The sequence below is a fragment of the Saccoglossus kowalevskii genome, chromosome 10 (genome assembly GCF_978046115.1).
Source record: "Saccoglossus kowalevskii chromosome 10, keSacKowa6.1, whole genome shotgun sequence".
NCBI classification, from domain to species: domain Eukaryota; kingdom Metazoa; phylum Hemichordata; class Enteropneusta; family Harrimaniidae; genus Saccoglossus; species Saccoglossus kowalevskii.
Window position 1 is genome coordinate 2,836,790 of NC_140650.1, and position 21,710 is coordinate 2,858,499.

The 21,710-nt window shown below is 39.8% G+C and overlaps 1 protein-coding gene across 2 annotated transcripts in view; it reads left to right on the forward strand.

Annotated features, from left to right (window-relative positions):
* LOC100378509 (vacuolar protein sorting-associated protein 51 homolog) overlaps positions 1 to 21,710 on the forward strand; it is a 109,633-nt gene that overhangs the window by 34,682 nt on the left and 53,241 nt on the right. For both annotated transcript variants that reach the window (XM_085504154.1, XM_085504153.1), the window contains exons 11-18: positions 104 to 215; positions 5,194 to 5,374; positions 7,752 to 7,891; positions 8,649 to 8,771; positions 9,070 to 9,174; positions 11,282 to 11,422; positions 13,364 to 13,593; positions 15,393 to 15,516. In XM_085504154.1, coding sequence (XP_085360280.1) covers positions 104 to 215; positions 5,194 to 5,374; positions 7,752 to 7,891; positions 8,649 to 8,771; positions 9,070 to 9,174; positions 11,282 to 11,422; positions 13,364 to 13,593; positions 15,393 to 15,516 — 1,156 coding nt within the window. The remainder of the gene's footprint in view (positions 1 to 103; positions 216 to 5,193; positions 5,375 to 7,751; positions 7,892 to 8,648; positions 8,772 to 9,069; positions 9,175 to 11,281; positions 11,423 to 13,363; positions 13,594 to 15,392; positions 15,517 to 21,710) is intronic.

Genomic DNA, 21,710 nt, shown 5'->3' on the forward strand with positions numbered 1-21,710 from the left:
CTTCAACCCATTTTACTAATCACTATTATCAATCTTAGTGTTTCATTACTACAGATAATATATAGTTGTGTTAAATACAAATGTATGTTTTGTTTTTCTTCAGGGATTGTAAGCAGCAAGAACTGGATAAGATTGCTCATGATAAACTGGGAAAGTTTGTCAACTCCAGAATGGAATTATATTTTAATTATGTCACAGAGCGAGTTGAAGCTGAGGTAAATATTATTAGAATTTAGTGTTATCAGTTATATTGATTCTTGCAACTACATATCCATTTTATTGTATCTGTCAAAATATTTCACTGTGAAATTCATTCCTATATGAAATATGAGTAATTCTTGAGAGAAAATACTACATATCCCTTTTATTGTATCTGTCAAAATATTTCACTGTGAAATTCATTCCTATATGAAATATGAGTAATTCATGAGAGAAAATATAAATGACATCAAATCATTGAGAATTACCATAGCAAGCAGTATTAAAAGCTGGTCACATAGCTACCAACCATGCTGCATGAGTTTTTCACTTTCTATATTTATGAATTTTATGAGGAAGAGCCAATACCATAGCGTATATGAAATGGTGAGAGTAATAGCCAATACCATAGTTAAGGTAGCGAGAAGGTTTTGTGACGTTTTTAAATAAAACATTCTCTGTCTGTTGTCTCGTTCAGAACAGTAATTTAGGTTATATATATCAAAAGACTAAGTATAGAGGTGCAAGTTCGCACAAACTAGACAGACATTGTTAACATAATTATCACGTGACATCAAAAATGGCGAACCTTGTAAAAATGACTAAGTACGCGATTGCGAGAGCACACTGCGGAATTTCCTGGTGAAATTTAAGTTATGCATTGTCCGCAATCAAGTCCATTGAAATGCGTCTCCGATAATCAAAAGACCTATTATTCCGATTTCTATGCAGGTTTGTTTTTTTGTCCCCAAATTATTTCATACTTGGCACCTTTAACAGACTATTATTCTGTGACAAAGCATTTTCTTTAAAAACCCAGACATATTTCGCACCATCATTATCTTTTGAACGATAACTGCGAGTTTGAATGTCCTAGTCCGAACGCACTTGATTTGGCGGCGGTCCCAATGAGTCGTTCTCGATCAAAACTTCAACTCGAGAAAAACGCGAAAAACAGTTTTGGTTAATAAAACACTGTAGATTTGCTGCATTATTATAAATATACACTAAAAATGGCCAAACATATTAACCACTGATATCATAGAACTCATAAAGAGTGTCACATAATGAATAATTTCAAGCTCGAGCTTGAAAAATGAAGAAAACTGCTGGCATTTGAGTCCGTACTCCAGGAACGTTCGGGTTTTCCATTGTTATGCAAACGAACAACGTGGGATAATCCTCTGACAAACATTACTGTCCCACTGTACACGCTGACAGTTTACAAACAAGCTAATCCTTCAAGTGTCTCTGATAAGACATCTAATAAAACGGTTTTCATGGTGAAACAAAATGGCCGATGTTTGAAAAAAAAATGCTGTGTCAGAGTGCGACACTGAGTGGCAGATTTTTCTTTGCCTCGTCTGTCAACACTTTCTTTCTTTTCTTCGCCATTGCGTTAGAAAAAAAATGTATTAGTAAAATAGAATATTGACTTGGAAAATAAAACGATTTAAAAGAAAGTTGTGCAAAGTTACAGTACTCCTTTCGCACAACCTCCCGCCCGCTTTCGCTTTCCAATCACCTTTTTCTCTCGCTTTTGCGACCGCTTGTTGAATTCGACCGGACAATTTCCGCTTTATTTTCGACCGCGCAAACCCCGAAATATCACCGCCCACCTGCTCGCTCGCGCGCATTTAAAATTCGGACTAACAGAATAATTTCCGAGGTTCACATTGTCTTATAATTGTCTTTCTGGTTTTTATAGATGAAAAACAGCTGACAAAAGTTCAAATACTTTTTGTTTTAACTATATATAATTATATGCACGCAACCTGACCCTTTGACCTCGATTTGGCTTGGACTGAATATTTTATTTTAAACAATATTCTGACGTGAAATACAAAATGTATTTCAACACAAGTACGACAGGGTTGTCTGGGGGTTCTTTCCTGATTGTTGAGTCTTCGCAATGTGTTTTGTATAATTATTGTTGTTTTCCCCCGATGCTGAAGGACCGTAAAGCTAAATGGCAGTTACATGCATGGGCTGAGTGAAAGAAAATATTTCTAAGCCTAAAATAAAACCTAATATTACACCTCTTTGTGTATTTGTTAATTTTACATATGTTTGCCATGACAGTATGTTTGTAAATATCTAGAAAAATCTCGTCTTTCGTTGATAATTTCGATTGTTTGTTTGGAATGTCGATCCCCGTTGGTTTCTCCATACTGAGTTCTTAGGAAGGGCGTCGATCAACACCGTGACAATCAGCCGAGAGAAGACAAACATTGACCGTAATTCATGGAGATCATGTCCGTAATTTGTGGGCTGAAACCCCAAATAATTAATCAAGTATTATTATTTTAATATATATTTTATTTTACATCGCAAAACTAAACCATGCCCAAAACAGAGCTAGAGTTGGTCGCGGTGAAACAACCGCATTGAAGACGATGCAACTTCAGCTAGCCATTTCTTACCTTGAAATAAAAAAAATATAAATTCGAAGAGCATCGGGGAAAATATTAATAATCATCCTTATCAATCGCTTGCTTTATTTTATTCGCATCCATGAAATTCACGATTTTTTTTACATTTGTTGGCAACTTCCGCGCTAAAAATGATTGAAAATGTGGGTGTGGTTATTTTGCAAAGTCCTGTTGATTATACGGACAAATATGGTTCTGTGACCCAGTTCGTGCTCCAATCAGGTGACTCTCAGCCAATCAATGATGTTGTAATAAAGCATATTTGACGCTAATTGAAGGGTCGTCGTACAATCCAATCACCGGCGTCGATTCACATAGTTGTTTGTGCTGTGACAGGCTTCAAAATTATTCGCTGAAAAACATATATTTTGACAAACTGATGGAATTTGACCTTAGTTCAAAAAGAAAATACTAGGCTAAGATACATTAGAGCTCACGCGAATCAGTTTTCTCTGCAAGTTGTGAAATAAAGTAAACCAGAGTAGCGTCGATGATTTTCAGCCCTGAAGGACTTTGAATTGTTCATCGACTGGCCACCAAATAGTTATGGCTATAACTAAATTTGACACGTTTTTCATTTAAGCCCAATAAATTATTCATACATGTCAAGCTCTGTTCGATTTTTTCAGGGCATGTGGCCGTTTTTAGTCGAAAATATTTTGTGTGGGAACACTTTTGCGGTACGTATACGGTATAGACCGAGCTCATTCAATGATCGTGACTTAATTTTAAAAATTGAATGTCAAATTTTACCAGACGTGGACCGATGTGGATTCGATATCGTTATTTTTGGAATTAATCACTAACATTTCCTCGTTTCTCTGCTCTGTCAAAAGGAGTTACCTAGGCTTTTTTTCACGTAACTGTCTCATTAAAATAAAAATAAAAATATTACATCTAGAACAAGCACCCAAAACACGTAACAAGAAGTCCCAGTTCAGTTGCTTTCACGATACAAGTGTAATACAGCTATTAGATTTGAAGTGTCGTTCAGAATGTAATAATAGTTAATACTAGTTGTATGTTCACACTTTACTATCAAAACCACCATTTCGACCACCCATGTGCCAGTTTTCAGTGTTTGGGCGAGCGGTCAATGTTTTCAATGAGCGAGCGAGCAGAAAAAAAAACGCGATTAAAATGCGGTCGGTTTCCGGTCAGACAAGACCGCGTGGTCGGAAATTAAGCGATAAGCGGTCGATGTAAAAGCGGAAGGTTGGGCGAAAAGAGTACTGTATGACCATGTTTCTCCGACGAAGTCTCGACTGACAATAATGGTGACAATGGACGTTAGATAAACACGCATTGTTTGCAACTGGAAGCTTATCACCCGTTATATCAGAATCGTCAACAACAGAGTATACAGATAAGATGTTATCATTTAATTCCTTCCAAAGATAAACACTATGCAAATATCCACGAAACGGCAGTTGTAGTCTTTTCTGCTAGTGTTTTAAAACACTAATTTGAGCAACGCTATTCGTAATTTCGATCTTTTGTAAACCTGGGGTGATGTATCAAGGTCTAAAGTAACCGTTTTATCAATTTTTGAAAAATCAAGAAAAAAGTGAAAATTTCCCTTCTCGCTACCTTAATACATGTATGATTGGAGGGATAGACTCTAATGTTACATCATGGCAAATTGACAAGTTGACTCAAGTTAATCCAGAGAAGGACATTGTCTAGCTCATTTTTGATGTTGATGATAGTTTGCGATTGTTTACACAAGTAACGAGTTAGCTGAGTATGATATAACCTCACCGATTTTTAATGTGACCATAAAATATATGCGCATTATGAAACCACGTTCATCACACATGCGCACTCGGTTTGTTTAGGTGTGAAAGGTCAAAATACGCATTTCACAAACAGAAAACGTTGATTTCACAGATTTCACATGTTTTCATTATTAGCAATTGTAACATAAACAAGATTTCGAGCGTCTACAACAAAAATTCCTAAGAACTCCTAAAAAATATTATCTCAGAGAAAGTGTCTAGGCATGCTCTTCTTTCGGAAATATCTTTTCTTTTGGTGTTCGCCAATGCCCGTTAGAAGAAAATTTCAAATAGTCAAACCCACGCACTGACGATGGTCCCATTTAATAATGTAATCTTTATTGTCACAGTCAATCATTGAATATGTCTCATCATCATTACACATACAAAAAGATTCATGATAGTTCAGTTCTTCTTCAATCGATGTTATATCTGCCAATTGTCCATTAAAATTCGCCAAGATCTCTGGAAACAACAACATTCCAACTAGACGTCATTTTCAATCTTGTGCATGCGCAGTTCGTCTATTGCTACCGGACATGCTCGAAATTAGCGTACCCTATTGTAAGAAGATGCCAAAAGCTAACAAGAACAAATGTTTGTGACCAAACATTGACAAAGGATCATAGGGTAAAGCTAAAACAATAGCGTGGTGGCTCCTTCCTTTAGTACCTTCCATGACTGAAGTAACACCATAGTGAATATAACATTGTGGGAGAGAAGGCCTTATACCTAGTGTAACACCGTATCATGGCAAATTAGTCAATTTTGTTTTGAATTCACAGAAGAAGACTGGTGATAATACCATCTTAGTGAGAGCCATGGATAGGTTTCATCGTAGGTTACAAGCCATTAATAGATTGTTACCAGAATGCAATATAATGGAGCAAGGAACTGATATTGTTTCCAAGGCTGCCAAGGATAGAGTACATCACTATATCTGTAAAATACAACAACACTTTGCTGGTATGTCATGTTATTCATATGCATTTATTGAATATGCATTAGTAAAGCTTTTATTTGAGAATAACTGTGTGATTACAATTCATATGAAAATAAGATGGAAATTTTAAGTTTTGCATTGTCAGCAAAACTGATTTAGTAACTTGGCCAAAAATTATTTCTGAAAGTTATGGCATTCACAAGTTATACTGATCAAAAGCTGGCACATTGCATCATTTATTAACTTAAAGTGCCTGTGCAATGTCCACCTTCACGTTTCCCATTTTAGATCTGTGTCCCACTGAAATGGGCAGTTATTGATTTTTTTGCTGAAAATGATTACTCGTATCCAAGTAAATTTGAGATGTTTCTCGTGTTGTAGCCACGGCCACCTATCCTGAAACGGTAGACGTATAGTCATAGTGTAAGTATTTACACGTTTCTAATCGATCCGAAAGTGCGACATCAGTCATGGACCTTCCATGCATCAGTGGACGAAAGCCACTTAACCTCAGCTTTTTTTTTTTTTGGAAAAACTGTCCTCGTCCATGAAAAAAACAACTAGGTTTAAAGAGAAACGCCGACAACATAAACCTGGCACAACACTTTTGAAAGAAATAGATTCCGGACCATAATCACCAAGGCGAATTTCAGAAGAGAGAGAGAGGCGGCAAGTGTTTCAAATGAGTTGACTGTTTTTGAGATCTTGATTATCGTTTAGTCCCTGTTAAGTAAAGAGTAGCAATAATTTTGACAGTGACACGAAAACGAAGCGTCGGACAACAGGAAATTACACAGCCCTTACACACTGCTAATTGTTTTCATTTTCGAAGGCTAAAAGTTTCTGAATCGTTTGGTGATTGGTGTTGAATGTCGAATTCACACCTCTGTTCTTTTTTTACATCCATGCTTGCAGCTTGATCTGCGTAATAATTTATGAAATAAGAATCCGGGCTTGGTCAATGTGTTTCCACTAAATAAAGTTTTAATATGATGTTATAATTATGACAATTACGCCATGGATCATGCTAACTCGAATCCACTCTGAATTTATCTGTATGTGTGTCGATCTCGATTATTTTTGTTATCCAATTAAACGCCGCTTTTAACGCACTTGCCCTCGTCGTGACCCGACGCGTTCACCTATTTCAACAAAATTTCAATTTATTTCCACGCTGCTGTCATTTATTTAGTAACTGTGATTTGTCATTTTTTAAATTATTTTTTAGTGATCACTATAGTCTAATGTTTAGAATGTCAAAATATGTTCTCTTTTATTTTAATTTTGAAAGTTTTACTCAGACGATCCATGAAATAAAACAGTGTAGTGATGTGCCTAGTAACCTATTTTGTCCAGCGACAGTGTACAAACGTGCGCCGGTGACGATCACGGTGACCAGCTACAACAGAACGGACATATTTCGCATCTAACTCAACCCCATGCAACAAAAATTGATTATATGTGTTTATTATGGTCCTTTCCTCTTCGACGAACAAGTACATAAGTGATAATTTAGTCAAAGACGAGAAAACTGCGCAAGAAATTTGCCATATTTACACGTATCGGCAGTGCAAGCTGCCATGCGACTTCCCCTTCTGACGTCACAAGGGGAATTTCTGTATGCAAATAAGAAGCTAATGAGGAGTCTCGTTTTAAAATACACAAAAATAAAGTTGCCGTAGATTGAGTTTAAAACACATTTTTTCACTTAAAAAAATAATTCATGCTTAGAAACATGAAAATTAATAATATTTATGTATCAATGGATAATTTTATGCGTGAAAATAGCAGCCATTTCACAGGCACTTTAAGTTATTTTTTGTCTTCTACAATGAATCCCATCATGCATTGCTGTTTGAATTCCACTTCAGGTGTGTGCTAGAAACACAACCTTTGAAATGCGATCTTTTGTCATGCAAGGAAAAGATCATGTCAGTATCATTTGTTTGTATCTATCAATTCATTTCTTTTTTGATCTAGATTTTTGATGGGCAAGGTTGTTATAGTTACGTTTATGTTATGTATAAGCTGTTTAAATTCTAAACTCTGCACCAAGAGCTAATGTATACACTACAAATAACAAACCACAACTGTCCCATGGAAGATGAATAGTCTTTATTGATGCTTACTAGGCTATGCTCATTAAATATGGTCTAATAAATCTAATCCACTGAATTGCTCGGTGTTTCACTGTTGGCAAGAAACTTATGATCTTGCGAGTACCGTGGCTGTTACATTTATAACAGTACACATATGACATGCCTAAACCTTCAAAATTTTGCTGACAATACAATTTAAACTTCACAACTGAAACTTAAAATCTAGTGCCTTAATATAGGGTTTTTCTAACAAGTGAGTGAAAGAAGGCATACATGTACAACATCACCATTATACTTACAGACACACTTACTGATGCCAGACAGTCTTTGTGTGCTCCAAGATTACTTGCTAAACAAGATGGAACAAATCTGTCAGATCTCCTAAATACCATGGCTTTGTCAATAGTTGATCAACTGAAACAAGTGTTAGCCAACTTACAAGTAAGTATGAACTAATCTCAGTTTATATTGACTTGGATCTCCTAATTAACAGCTGTAATTTTGTTTCAAATACAGATCTGATCATTTTACAGTGCCAATCTGTGTAACTGATTTAAAGATTTTTGATGAAAATAAAGCTTGGTTTAATTATGTTTGTTCTTTGTCACATTTGCAGGCTATTCACATTCATTAACTCATGCCAATTCTAGAAATTATTTTGACCTTTGCCCTATTAGGAAAAGATGTTTTCATTGAATTTAAGTTTTCAAGGACAATTATGTTGTCGCTGCCTGGTTAGGATCAAACTCAGTGCACAGACAATTGTATTCTAGAACATCAATGAAAGTTCATCTGTGTTCATCCAATCTAAGGTTGTTGACCGGCAGCCAGTTTTCATCTGTTCTTGCTCAATTCTGCTTATATCTCAAATTTTTACTGCCCAGGTAGGTTCAAACTTAGTCCACAGGTGAATGTATTTTATCACATCAATGAAATTTGGTCTATGTCACATTCCAATCAAAGCTGGTCGACTGGCAGCCATTTAAAAAGAAACAAATGCACATTTTTGGACATACTTGATTTGTTTAAACTTGGTATGATGTTTTTATATCTTGGGTGCCTCATGTATGTCCTGTTGTTGTTTTTTGCATTTTGACTAAAGTTGGCTCAAACTTGATCAATGCACTTGATCAAAAAGAAGCATATCAAGGCTGACATTTCAATGGTCTGTTAATTAAGTTTTTCTTTTCCTTTACAGGCCTTTATTGCCAATGACATCACTTTTGCCCATACTCCCTATTTCCGTGGTTCGTTCTGTAACAGAGATGTACGAGAAGGATTGGTTGTTGGCTTCATAAGACACATTAATTCAATAGCACAGGTGTGTGATCTACATATTACTGTGGAATACTTTATTTTCGCTGGAATTAATTTTCGCTGAAAAGGCTTTTTGGGCATTTTGTATGGAATTTATTTTCACTGATTTTTGATGCGTTTAATGTGAAATATAGGAAAAAAGATATATTCGCTGGATTTTATTTTCACGGAAACATCCCTTCAGCGAAAATAGCAAAAATAAATTCCAAGCGAAAATAAAGTATTCTACAGTATACTGAACATATTTTACACTTGAATAAAGTTTTAAATCAATCTTACTTGTGATAATATCTTGGTTTTAGGATCTGTGTGATGGTAGTGGTGATAAGAGTTCGGCGCCTCCAGCATTGCTATTGTTATTATCTAGATTATTGCTGGACTTTGGAACATCCACTATTGGATACCTGGTAAGTATTACTTACTAGATTATTGCTGGACTTTGTAACATTCACTATTGGATACCTGGTAAGTATTACTTACTAGATTATTGCTGGACTTTGGAACATCCACTATTGGATACCTGGTAAGTATTTAAGCAATAACCCCCGCCGAAGGCGGGTATACCACGAGATATTGCACAATTCACGACATATATGCACGAGCCGCAGGCGAGTGCATATATGGAGTGAATTGTGCAATATCAAGTGGTATACCCAACTTCGGCGGGGGTTATTGCTATTATATTATACCAGTATATTGACAATTCGATAAAACTAGTAAAAAAAGAGTTTACTTTCATCTACTAAAAAATCATGGTTATGGCCCTTGAACATGAATATTTATAAGAATAGTATGTAGTTGTACGCTGAATGCATACAAAAATTACAAGTGCAACACAGTTCAAATTGAATACAAGCTAATTTTTATTCCACATGAAAAAGAAACATACCCACGTTGAATGGAGCAGCGTAAACACACAAATTAGCATAACAAAGGATGGCCTTTCTGACCTTTTACTGACGCACAACGCGATTTGAAATACAGGGTCGTGAACAGTTTGGATCATTTAAACAACGGATTTTCCACGTTTTCATTCCGGTTTTTGTACAATTTGGACTGTAATTTGCCCATTGAAAGTACAGTTGTGAAATAAACCGGTTTTTTGACTCATCATACTACTTGTAACTGTGGATATTTGACGTTCAGCGGTACTTGTTTCGACCGAAATTTGAGACGCGGCGGGACGCAGTGTATCATGTACGGCGACCGGCACAGCGACCTCAGTTCCAACATCTGACCTGGATACCTTTGGTATAACCAAAGTTTTGTGACAGTATGACTGACAAGTTTTGTCGTTGTTCTGGGGTAAGTTTGACGGTGTAAGATCGGATTTTCGCATCGTTTTTGTGACACGTACATGATATGCCTTGTCTCAACTCCGGCCGAAAGACTTTGCACGCCGTCGCTTTAATACAGTGGCAATCTGATTAAAATCTGATGTAGTGTATTTTGGCTATAAACTTATTTTAATTTTATTTTTTATTACTTTTGTTACATCAGATTTTAATCAGATTCATACAGTAGTTGGATACCTGGTAAGTATTACTTACTAGATTATTGCTGGACTTTGTGACATCCACTATTGGATACCTGGTAAGTATTACTTACTAGATTATTGCTGGACTGTGGAATATCCACTATTGTATACCTGGTACGTATTACTTACTAGATTATTGCTGGACTTTGGAACATCCAATATTGGATACCTGGCAGGCAGGATAGGCCGGCCTCTTCAACTTCCATCACCAGGTGGATTACTGCGACTGTATTAGAGGTCTATAATACTTCAACTCTCTAGTGCTAGCGTCAGGCGCCCCCTCGAACACACACTGAGGGCAGGCTTCTGGAGAACGCAGAACGTTTTTATCAACTACTACCTCAGAGACAATCCACTGAGAAGGGTCTCTTTAGATTGGGTCCCGTCGTAGCGCGTCAGACTTGGTTTGCTGACCCAGCCCAAACAACCACAAGGGTCCCTGTGCATAGGCGATAAGTCAGTCTCAGCATTTTTTGCAGACAGATTTCTATACCATCAGCACTCCCTGGAAGCTCCCAGGTTTCACCTTTTCGACCTATGCCCTCATGCAGAACTGTTTCGATCAGAGTGGATATCCAGCCGTAATGGCGCCGCCATATGGGCTCGGTCACATGGTTTGTGACGTAAGGGAAAAGAATCATGGGGTCATGGGGCTTCCCCTGACCTAGATTCTATCTCTGTCATTGGCAGAATCGCTGATTAATGCCTACAGTTCAAAATAGTCATTTTGGTGGGTATGTGAATAGCCGAGTTCGAAGAACCCTCTGCCTAAATTTCTTCCACATCCATGCAGCCAGTAGGGCTCCTCTTGTTGATGCCACACATGTATTGATGCCACACATGTATTGATGCCACACATGTATTGATGCCACACATGTATTGATGCCACACATGTATTGATGCCACACATGTATTGATGCCACACATGTATTGATGCCACACATGTAAAATGCTTAATATGTTATCATTTGTTGCAGCTTTCCTGTGCTAATGAACAATTTATGGTTGATGATAAATCCAAAGTCACATCTGTAACCGAGTTATCAAATGAAGCCAAAAACACTGCACAAAAATTATTGAATCACTATGTGAAATTCCAAGGTCTTACAATATCTCAGGTAAGTAGTCCTAATTGATTTTGTACTTTGAGATTTTTGCAAGCACAAATGGAGGTAAAATTAGATTGATGGTAGGATGAGATGAATGTGTTTTAAAAATATAATTGTTTTTGGATGTATGTATGTACATGTATGTCTGTCTGTTCCCCCAGTATTTCAATGTATATAGGGATAGACAAGTTTTGTGTAAAATCCATGCATATTAGTCTCCTAATTAGAATAATAATTAGTCAACTTTAAGCACTTTCGCTGGTACATGTATCTCAAGTATTGATCGTCACATTTTAGTGAAACCAAAGACTATAAGACTTATAAGTATAAGACTTATAAGTATAAGTCTTTGGTGAAACTTAGTACAAAGAAGGTGAAGGACAATGCACAGATGTGAGTCAATTTGTGTTGAAATCTGCACATATTAATTTGCATTATATTTAGTTTTTAGGTTTTTTTAGCTCCGCTGTCGACTTTGTCGAGCGGAGCTTATCATATGAGTGATTGTCCGTCGTTGTCCGCCGTCCGTCGTCCGTGTCAATGTTTTACTTTTTCGACTTCTTCTTGAAAACTACAAGCCTGAATGCTTTGATACTTGGTGTATATGTACCTTGGGTAGACCTCTCTTAGGTTTGTTCATTTCATGTTGATATCTTCAATTCTCTAATTTTGGTGAATATTTTTGTAATTTTTGGTAAAAAGTGATATTTTCGACTTCTTGTTAAAAAACGCAAGTCCGATTGCTTTGATATTACATATATAGGTACTACATGTACATGTGGACCTCTCTCAGATTTGTTCATTTTGTGATGATGTCTTCAATTCTCTAATTTTGGTGAATATTTTTGTAATTTTTGGTAAAAAGTGATATTTTCGATTTCTTGTTAAAAACCAATAGTTCAATTGCTTTGATATTACATATATAGATACTACATGTAGACCTTTCTCAGATTTGTTCATTTCGTGATGTTATCTTCAATTCTCTAATTTTGGTGAATATTTTTGTAATTTTTGGTAGAAAGTGATATTTTCGACTTCTTGTTAAAAACTGTAAGTCCGATTGCTTTGATTCTATACATATTGTTCATTTTCTAATGATGTCTTCAGTTCTTTAATTGAAATGTGCATTGCTAACAGCGATGCTATCTCAGCCGATAGGCTGCTTGTTTTAATATCTCAATTAGTAATCATCTTATTTCAATGATTCTTGGTACATAAAATGCACTAAGACAATGTGACGACTTAGGTACTAGTGGTTTGGAGTTTAAATATATTAATAATTAATACCTAATTGGCATAATAATTTCATTTTCGGCTTTTCCACCAATTAATCATCAGAACAATGTACAGACGTGATCGTTTGGGGTTGAAATCCATGCATAATAACCTAATTTGCATAAAAATTATCTAATTGTCATTGATGTCTCAAAAACCAATTATTGCATTTCATTAAGACTTGGTAAATAAGAGCCTGGGGATGATGCTTTAGATCTTATTAGTGTGGGTATGAAACTTGGCTGGTCAAGGTTAACTTACACTGGGAGCTGCATACTGATTACCCAATTTGCATACTGGTAATATGCTTATTAATCACATTTCATTGAAAATCCACAGACGTGATTTTGATTCAATTTTCAATATGCCTCCAAGGATCTGTCCAACTACCTATGTAAATTGCATTAAGAAGCTGATAACCATAACGTTAACAAAAATACTAGGAAATAGATTTGAATAAAATAAAATCAAACAAGTATATGAAAAAACATAAATTAAATTATATTTGAAGAAATAAATAAATTAAATTATATTTAAATATTAAATAAATAACAAAAACGCCCAAACTAGGATCTACTTTTATTGAGTCTATTCCAGTTATGTCCGGTTAAAGTGATAGTGTACATGTATGTTTATTGTTGTCTGTAAACTCCACTGTGCTTACATTCATTTCAGATGTTACGTAAAAGTGTTGAGACAAGGGATTGGCTGAATACGATAGAGCCACGCAATGTACGTGCTGTCATGAAACGAGTGGTGGAAGACATCACATCAATTGACAGTCAAGTAGGGCTATTGTATGAAGAAGGCATGCGTAAAGCACACAGTAGTGACTCTAGTAAAAGAACATTAAGCTATAGTGCTGCTCGGCCACGAACCAGACACTCAAATTACGCACCCTCTAAGTAAGCAGTTTCATCTTATTTTTTGCCTTGCCTGTAGTGTAATGTAAACAAAAAGGAAGGTATAGTAAGGGAAAGATTTAGGTGTCGTTGTTGTTGGCATGATTTGTGGGTGCCATAACTCCAGTAATTTTTACACTATCAGTTTCAAATTTATATATGTTATGAACAATCACGCAACAATGGTCATTTTGCTTGCATAATTAATGGGAGACAGCTACTGATTGGTTTTCGCTTGTGGGCGTGATAACTCAAGTAATTTTTACTCGATCGGTTTCAAATTTATATATAAGTATAAGGATAACCAAGTTCAATATTGGTTCACTTTACATGCATAATAATGAGATATGGAGTAATTATTTTTTCAGTTAAAACGTAATTGTGAAAAGCTTTTTTTAGTTAAAGAAAAGTAATTTTAATGTTTTGAAATTCAATCCTACTAATCTGTATCAGGATTTAACGAGAAAATCCATGGTGTAATAGTTGTTTTGAAATTAATTGGAATTTTCCATTGTTGTGTGATTATGTATATATTTCATCTTATTGAAACCCGTGCCATCTTAAGTTCATTATATAAAAATTACTTTGTTTTTACTCTAGTTAATATTTGACCTTTGTGTGAAGTCACTGTATGGTAATTAGATCTGTTCAAAGTTTATTTCCAAACACCTTTGTCAGTTTATAGCAATGTTCAGGCATGTTATAATGAAAATCAGCAGTTAATTGGTTGAATCACCTCTGAGAAACAAATATCAAAACTTTTGGTCAATTTTGTCTAAAATCCAAGATGGCGGCCAAACCACGTGACTAATCTGATTTTTTTTCTCGACATCTGAAAGAGTTCACTATAGAGCTGCAATTTAGCTGATTAGATGATGACCACATAATTGTGGCTTGATTAAAAAAAACTACTTCCTGTCTAGAAGAAATCCAATATGGCGGCCAAACCATGTGACCAATCATAACAATTTTTTCAAACTTAAATGTGCTTCGTATATTGAAGCTAAATTTCATATATGGAAGCATTTTGTTTGGTGGTTCTGAAGAAGATTTTCAAGCGTTTTTTCTCGGTTTTGGGAGAAAAGACATAGCGGAAAAAGTTGAGGTCTATGTTTAGAATTTTTTTTATGATATCTATTACACATGAGTTGTACTATATACCATAAAAAAACTCATCTCCTAGACCCTCAGAAATTGGTCAAATAGCCACTTCCTGTTTAACTTCGATCCAATATGGCTGCCGAACTAATTGACCAATCAAAACTCTAAAAGTCTTATGCACCAGTTCATAATGGAGACTACAAAATATGCTTAGTTTCAGACTATTTCGTTCAGCGGTTTTCTCAAACAACTTGATGAAAGAAAATTAAGGAAGAAAGAAAAAACTGAACAATAACAATAGGGGCCTAGCCCTTCGGGCTTGAGCCCCTAAAAACAGGACAATAACAATAGGGGTCTAGCCCTACAGGCTTGGGCCCCTAATTATTTTATAAAATTTCACTATTTCAAGAATTTAGCCAATTCTTGGTCTCAACTTAACCAGCTGTATTAACTATTCTCTTGCAGGCAAGGTTTCAATGGTTTTGCTATGTTTATAATTTATGCGAGATGACATTCAAACATTCAATGCTCTCCTGACTTATATTTGCAATTGCAATGACTGATGCTAAATAGAGTGGGCACAATATGACCAATTTGTATGGCCATCTTCTTAGCATAATTGTTTAAGCTTGGTTGAATTGTAACTAATATTCCCTTAATGTTTGCCGATAATTCAACATGTTTGGTTTCCTTCTTTACAGCACCATGGACACTAGTTTACTCAGTAATATTCAGAAGTTATTCTCAGAAAGAATAGAAATATTCAGTGCTGTTGAATTTTCTAAAGTGTCTGTCTTAACTGGGATTATCAAGATAAGTCTCAAAGTAAGTACAACAGGATGACAATCTGATGACGGCTGTATAACTTGATAACAGCTGTGTATATAAGAGTGTTTTTTGTAAAATAGGAATGTTTTATAGAGTGGCTGGCCAAGGTTAGCTGACACAGGGCTACATGTACCATAGTGAGTGGCTGGCCAAGGTTAGCAGACACAGGGCTACATGTACCATAGTGAGTGGCTGGCCATGGTTAGCAGACACAGGGCTACATGTACCATAGTGAGTGGCTGGCCAAGGTTAATTGAGACAGGGCTACATGTACCATAGTTAGTGGCTGGCCTGGTTAACTGTCACTGGGAGCTACATGTACCATAGTTAGTGGCTGGCCAAGGTTAGCTGACACGGAGAGCTACATGTACCATAGTGAGTGGCTGACCAAGGTTAACTGACACTGAGAGCTACATGTACCATAGTGAGTGGCTGGCCAAGATTTGCTGAGACAGGGCTACATGTGCCATAGTGAGTGGCTGGCCTGGTTAACTGACATTGAGAGCTACATGTACCATAGTTAGTGGCTGGCCTGGTTAACTGTCACTGAGAGCTACATGTACTATAGTTAGTGGCTGGCCAAGGTTAGCTGACACTGAGAGCTACATGTACCATAGTGAGTGGCTGACCAAGGTTAGCAGACACAGGGCTACATGTACCATAGTGAGTGGCTGGCCAAGGTTAGCAGACACAGGGCTACATGTACCATAGTGAGTGGCTGGCCAAGGTTAGCAGACACAGGGCTACATGTACCATAGTGAGTGGCTGGCCAAGGTTAGCTGAGACAGGGCTACATGTACCATGGTGAGTGGCTGGCCAAGGTTAGCAGACACAGGGCTACATGTACCATAGTGAGTGGCTAGCCAAGGTTAGCTGAGACAGGGCTACATGTACCATAGTGAGTGGCTGGCCAAGGTTAACTGACACTGAGAGCTACATGTACCATAGTGAGTGGCTGACCAAGGTTAGCTGACACATGGCTACATGTACCATAGTGAGTGGCTGGCCAAGGTTAGCTGAGACAGGGCTACATGTACCATAGTGAGTGGCTGGCCAAGGTTAGCTGACACATGGCTACATGTACCATAGTGAGTGGCTGGCCAAGGTTAGCTGAGACAGGGCTACATGTACCATAGTGAGTGGCTGGCCTGGTTAACTGACACTGAGAGCTACATGTACCTTAGTTAGTGGCTGGCCAATGTTAGCAGACACAGGGCTACATGTACCATAGTAAGTGGCTGACCAAGGTTAGCAGACACAGGGCTACATGTACCATAGTGAGTGACTGGCCTGGTTAACTGACATTGAGAGCTACATGTACCATAGTTAGTGGCTGGCCAATGTTAGCAGACACAGGGCTACATGTACTATAGTGAGTGGCTGACCAAGGTTAACTGACACTGAGAGCTACATGTACCATAGTAAGTGGCTGGCCAAGGTTAGCAGACACAGGGCTACATGCACCATAGTTAGTGGCTGGCCAAGGTTAGCAGACACAGGGCTACATGTACCATAGTGAGTGGCTGACCAAGGTTAGCAGACACAGGGCTACATGTACCATAGTGAGTGGCTGGCCAAGGTTAGCAGACACAGGGCTACATGTACCATAGTGAGTGGCTGGCCAAGGTTAGCTGAGACAGGGCTACATGTACCATGGTGAGTGGCTGGCCAAGGTTAGCAGACACAGGGCTACATGTACCATAGTGAGTGGCTAGCCAAGGTTAGCTGAGACAGGGCTACATGTACCATAGTGAGTGGCTGGCCAAGGTTAACTGACACTGAGAGCTACATGAACCATAGTGAGTGGCTGACCAAGGTTAGCTGACACATGGCTACATGTACCATAGTGAGTGGCTGACCAAGGTTAGCAGACACAGGGCTACATGTACCATAGTGAGTGACTGGCCTGGTTAACTGACATTGAGAGCTACATGTACCATAGTTAGTGGCTGGCCAATGTTAGCAGACACAGGGCTACATGTACTATAGTGAGTGGCTGACCAAGGTTAACTGACACTGAGAGCTACATGTACCATAGTAAGTGGCTGGCCAAGGTTAGCAGACACAGGGCTACATGCACCATAGTTAGTGGCTGGCCAAGGTTAGCAGACACAGGGCTACATGTACCATAGTGAGTGGCTGACCAAGGTTAGCAGACACAGGGCTACATGTACCATAGTGAGTGGCTGGCCAAGGTTAGCAGACACAGGGCTACATGTACCATAGTGAGTGGCTGGCCAAGGTTAGCTGAGACAGGGCTACATGTACCATGGTGAGTGGCTGGCCAAGGTTAGCAGACACAGGGCTACATGTACCATAGTGAGTGGCTAGCCAAGGTTAGCTGAGACAGGGCTACATGTACCATAGTGAGTGGCTGGCCAAGGTTAACTGACACTGAGAGCTACATGTACCATAGTGAGTGGCTGGCCAAGGTTAGCTGAGACAGGGCTACATGTACCATAGTGAGTGGCTGGCCAAGGTTAGCAGACACAGGGCTACATGTACCATAGTGAGTGGCTGGCCTGGTTAACTGACACTGAGAGCTACATGTACCATAGTTAGTGGCTGGCCAATGTTAGCAGACACAGGGCTACATGTACCATAGTTAGTGGCTGACCAAGGTTAGCAGACACAAGGCTACATGTACCATAGTAAGTGGCTGACCAAGGTTAGCAGACACAGGGCTACATGTACCATAGTGAGTGACTGGCCTGGTTAACTGACATTGAGAGCTACATGTACCATAGTTAGTGGCTGGCCAATGTTAGCAGACACAGGGCTACATGTACTATAGTGAGTGGCTGACCAAGGTTAACTGACACTGAGAGCTACATGTACCATAGTAAGTGGCTGGCCAAGGTTAGCAGACACAGGGCTACATGCACCATAGTTAGTGGCTGGCCAAGGTTAGCAGACACAGGGCTACATGTACCATAGTGAGTGGCTGACCAAGGTTAGCAGACACAGGGCTACATGTACCATAGTGAGTGGCTGGCCAAGGTTAGCAGACACAGGGCTACATGTACCATAGTGAGTGGCTGGCCAAGGTTAGCTGAGACAGGGCTACATGTACCATGGTGAGTGGCTGGCCAAGGTTAGCAGACACAGGGCTACATGTACCATAGTGAGTGGCTAGCCAAGGTTAGCTGAGACAGGGCTACATGTACCATAGTGAGTGGCTGGCCAAGGTTAACTGACACTGAGAGCTACATGAACCATAGTGAGTGGCTGACCAAGGTTAGCTGACACATGGCTACATGTACCATAGTGAGTGGCTGACCAAGGTTAGCAGACACAGGGCTACATGTACCATAGTGAGTGACTGGCCTGGTTAACTGACATTGAGAGCTACATGTACCATAGTTAGTGGCTGGCCAATGTTAGCAGACACAGGGCTACATGTACTATAGTGAGTGGCTGACCAAGGTTAACTGACACTGAGAGCTACATGTACCATAGTAAGTGGCTGACCAAGGTTAGCAGACACAGGGCTACATGCACCATAGTTAGTGGCTGGCCAAGGTTAGCAGACACAGGGCTACATGTACCACAGTGAGTGGCTGGCCAAGGTTAGCTGAGACAGGGCTACATGTACCATGGTGAGTGGCTGGCCAAGGTTAGCAGACACAGGGCTACATGTACCATAGTGAGTGGCTAGCCAAGGTTAGCTGAGACAGGGCTACATGTACCATAGTGAGTGGCTGGCCAAGGTTAACTGACACTGAGAGCTACATGTACCATAGTGAGTGGCTGGCCAAGGTTAGCTGAGACAGGGCTACATGTACCATAGTGAGTGGCTGGCCAAGGTTAGCAGACACAGGGCTACATGTACCATAGTGAGTGGCTGGCCTGGTTAACTGACACTGAGAGCTACATGTACCATAGTTAGTGGCTGGCCAATGTTAGCAGACACAGGGCTACATGTACCATAGTTAGTGGCTGACCAAGGTTAGCAGACACAAGGCTACATGTACCATAGTAAGTGGCTGACCAAGGTTAGCAGACACAGGGCTACATGTACCATAGTGAGTGGCTGGCCAAGGTTAACTGACACTGAGAGCTACATGAACCATAGTGAGTGGCTGACCAAGGTTAGCTGACACATGGCTACATGTACCATAGTGAGTGGCTGACCAAGGTTAGCAGACACAGGGCTACATGTACCATAGTGAGTGACTGGCCTGGTTAACTGACATTGAGAGCTACATGTACCATAGTTAGTGGCTGGCCAATGTTAGCAGACACAGGGCTACATGTACTATAGTGAGTGGCTGACCAAGGTTAACTGACACTGAGAGCTACATGTACCATAGTAAGTGGCTGACCAAGGTTAGCAGACACAGGGCTACATGCACCATAGTTAGTGGCTGGCCAAGGTTAGCAGACACAGGGCTACATGTACCACAGTGAGTGGCTGGCCAAGGTTAGCTGAGACAGGGCTACATGTACCATGGTGAGTGGCTGGCCAAGGTTAGCAGACACAGGGCTACATGTACCATAGTGAGTGGCTAGCCAAGGTTAGCTGAGACAGGGCTACATGTACCATAGTGAGTGGCTGGCCAAGGTTAACTGACACTGAGAGCTACATGTACCATAGTGAGTGGCTGGCCAAGGTTAGCTGAGACAGGGCTACATGTACCATAGTGAGTGGCTGGCCAAGGTTAGCAGACACAGGGCTACATGTACCATAGTGAGTGGCTGGCCTGGTTAACTGACACTGAGAGCTACATGTACCATAGTTAGTGGCTGGCCAATGTTAGCAGACACAGGGCTACATGTACCATAGTTAGTGGCTGACCAAGGTTAGCAGACACAAGGCTACATGTACCATAGTAAGTGGCTGACCAAGGTTAGCAGACACAGGGCTACATGTACCATAGTGAGTGACTGGCCTGGTTAACTGACATTGAGAGCTACATGTACCATAGTTAGTGGCTGGCCAATGTTAGCAGACACAGGGCTACATGTACTATAGTGAGTGGCTGACCAAGGTTAACTGACACTGAGAGCTACATGTACCATAGTAAGTGGCTGGCCAAGGTTAGCAGACACAGGGCTACATGCACCATAGTTAGTGGCTGGCCAAGGTTAGCAGACACAGGGCTACATGTACCATAGTGAGTGGCTGACCAAGGTTAGCAGACACAGGGCTACATGTACCATAGTGAGTGGCTGGCCAAGGTTAGCTGAGACAGGGCTACATGTACCATGGTGAGTGGCTGGCCAAGGTTAGCAGACACAGGGCTACATGTACCATAGTGAGTGGCTAGCCAAGGTTAGCTGAGACAGGGCTACATGTACCATAGTGAGTGGCTGGCCAAGGTTAACTGACACTGAGAGCTACATGTACCATAGTGAGTGGCTGGCCAAGGTTAGCTGAGACAGGGCTACATGTACCATAGTGAGTGGCTGGCCAAGGTTAGCAGACACAGGGCTACATGTACCATAGTGAGTGGCTGGCCTGGTTAACTGACACTGAGAGCTACATGTACCATAGTTAGTGGCTGGCCAATGTTAGCAGACACAGGGCTACATGTACCATAGTTAGTGGCTGACCAAGGTTAGCAGACACAAGGCTACATGTACCATAGTAAGTGGCTGACCAAGGTTAGCAGACACAGGGCTACATGTACCATAGTGAGTGACTGGCCTGGTTAACTGACATTGAGAGCTACATGTACCATAGTTAGTGGCTGGCCAATGTTAGCAGACACAGGGCTACATGTACTATAGTGAGTGGCTGACCAAGGTTAACTGACACTGAGAGCTACATGTACCATAGTAAGTGGCTGGCCAAGGTTAGCAGACACAGGGCTACATGCACCATAGTTAGTGGCTGGCCAAGGTTAGCAGACACAGGGCTACATGTACCATAGTGAGTGGCTGACCAAGGTTAGCAGACACAGGGCTACATGTACCATAGTGAGTGGCTGGCCAAGGTTAGCAGACACAGGGCTACATGTACCATAGTGAGTGGCTGGCCAAGGTTAGCTGAGACAGGGCTACATGTACCATGGTGAGTGGCTGGCCAAGGTTAGCAGACACAGGGCTACATGTACCATAGTGAGTGGCTAGCCAAGGTTAGCTGAGACAGGGCTACATGTACCATAGTGAGTGGCTGGCCAAGGTTAACTGACACTGAGAGCTACATGAACCATAGTGAGTGGCTGACCAAGGTTAGCTGACACATG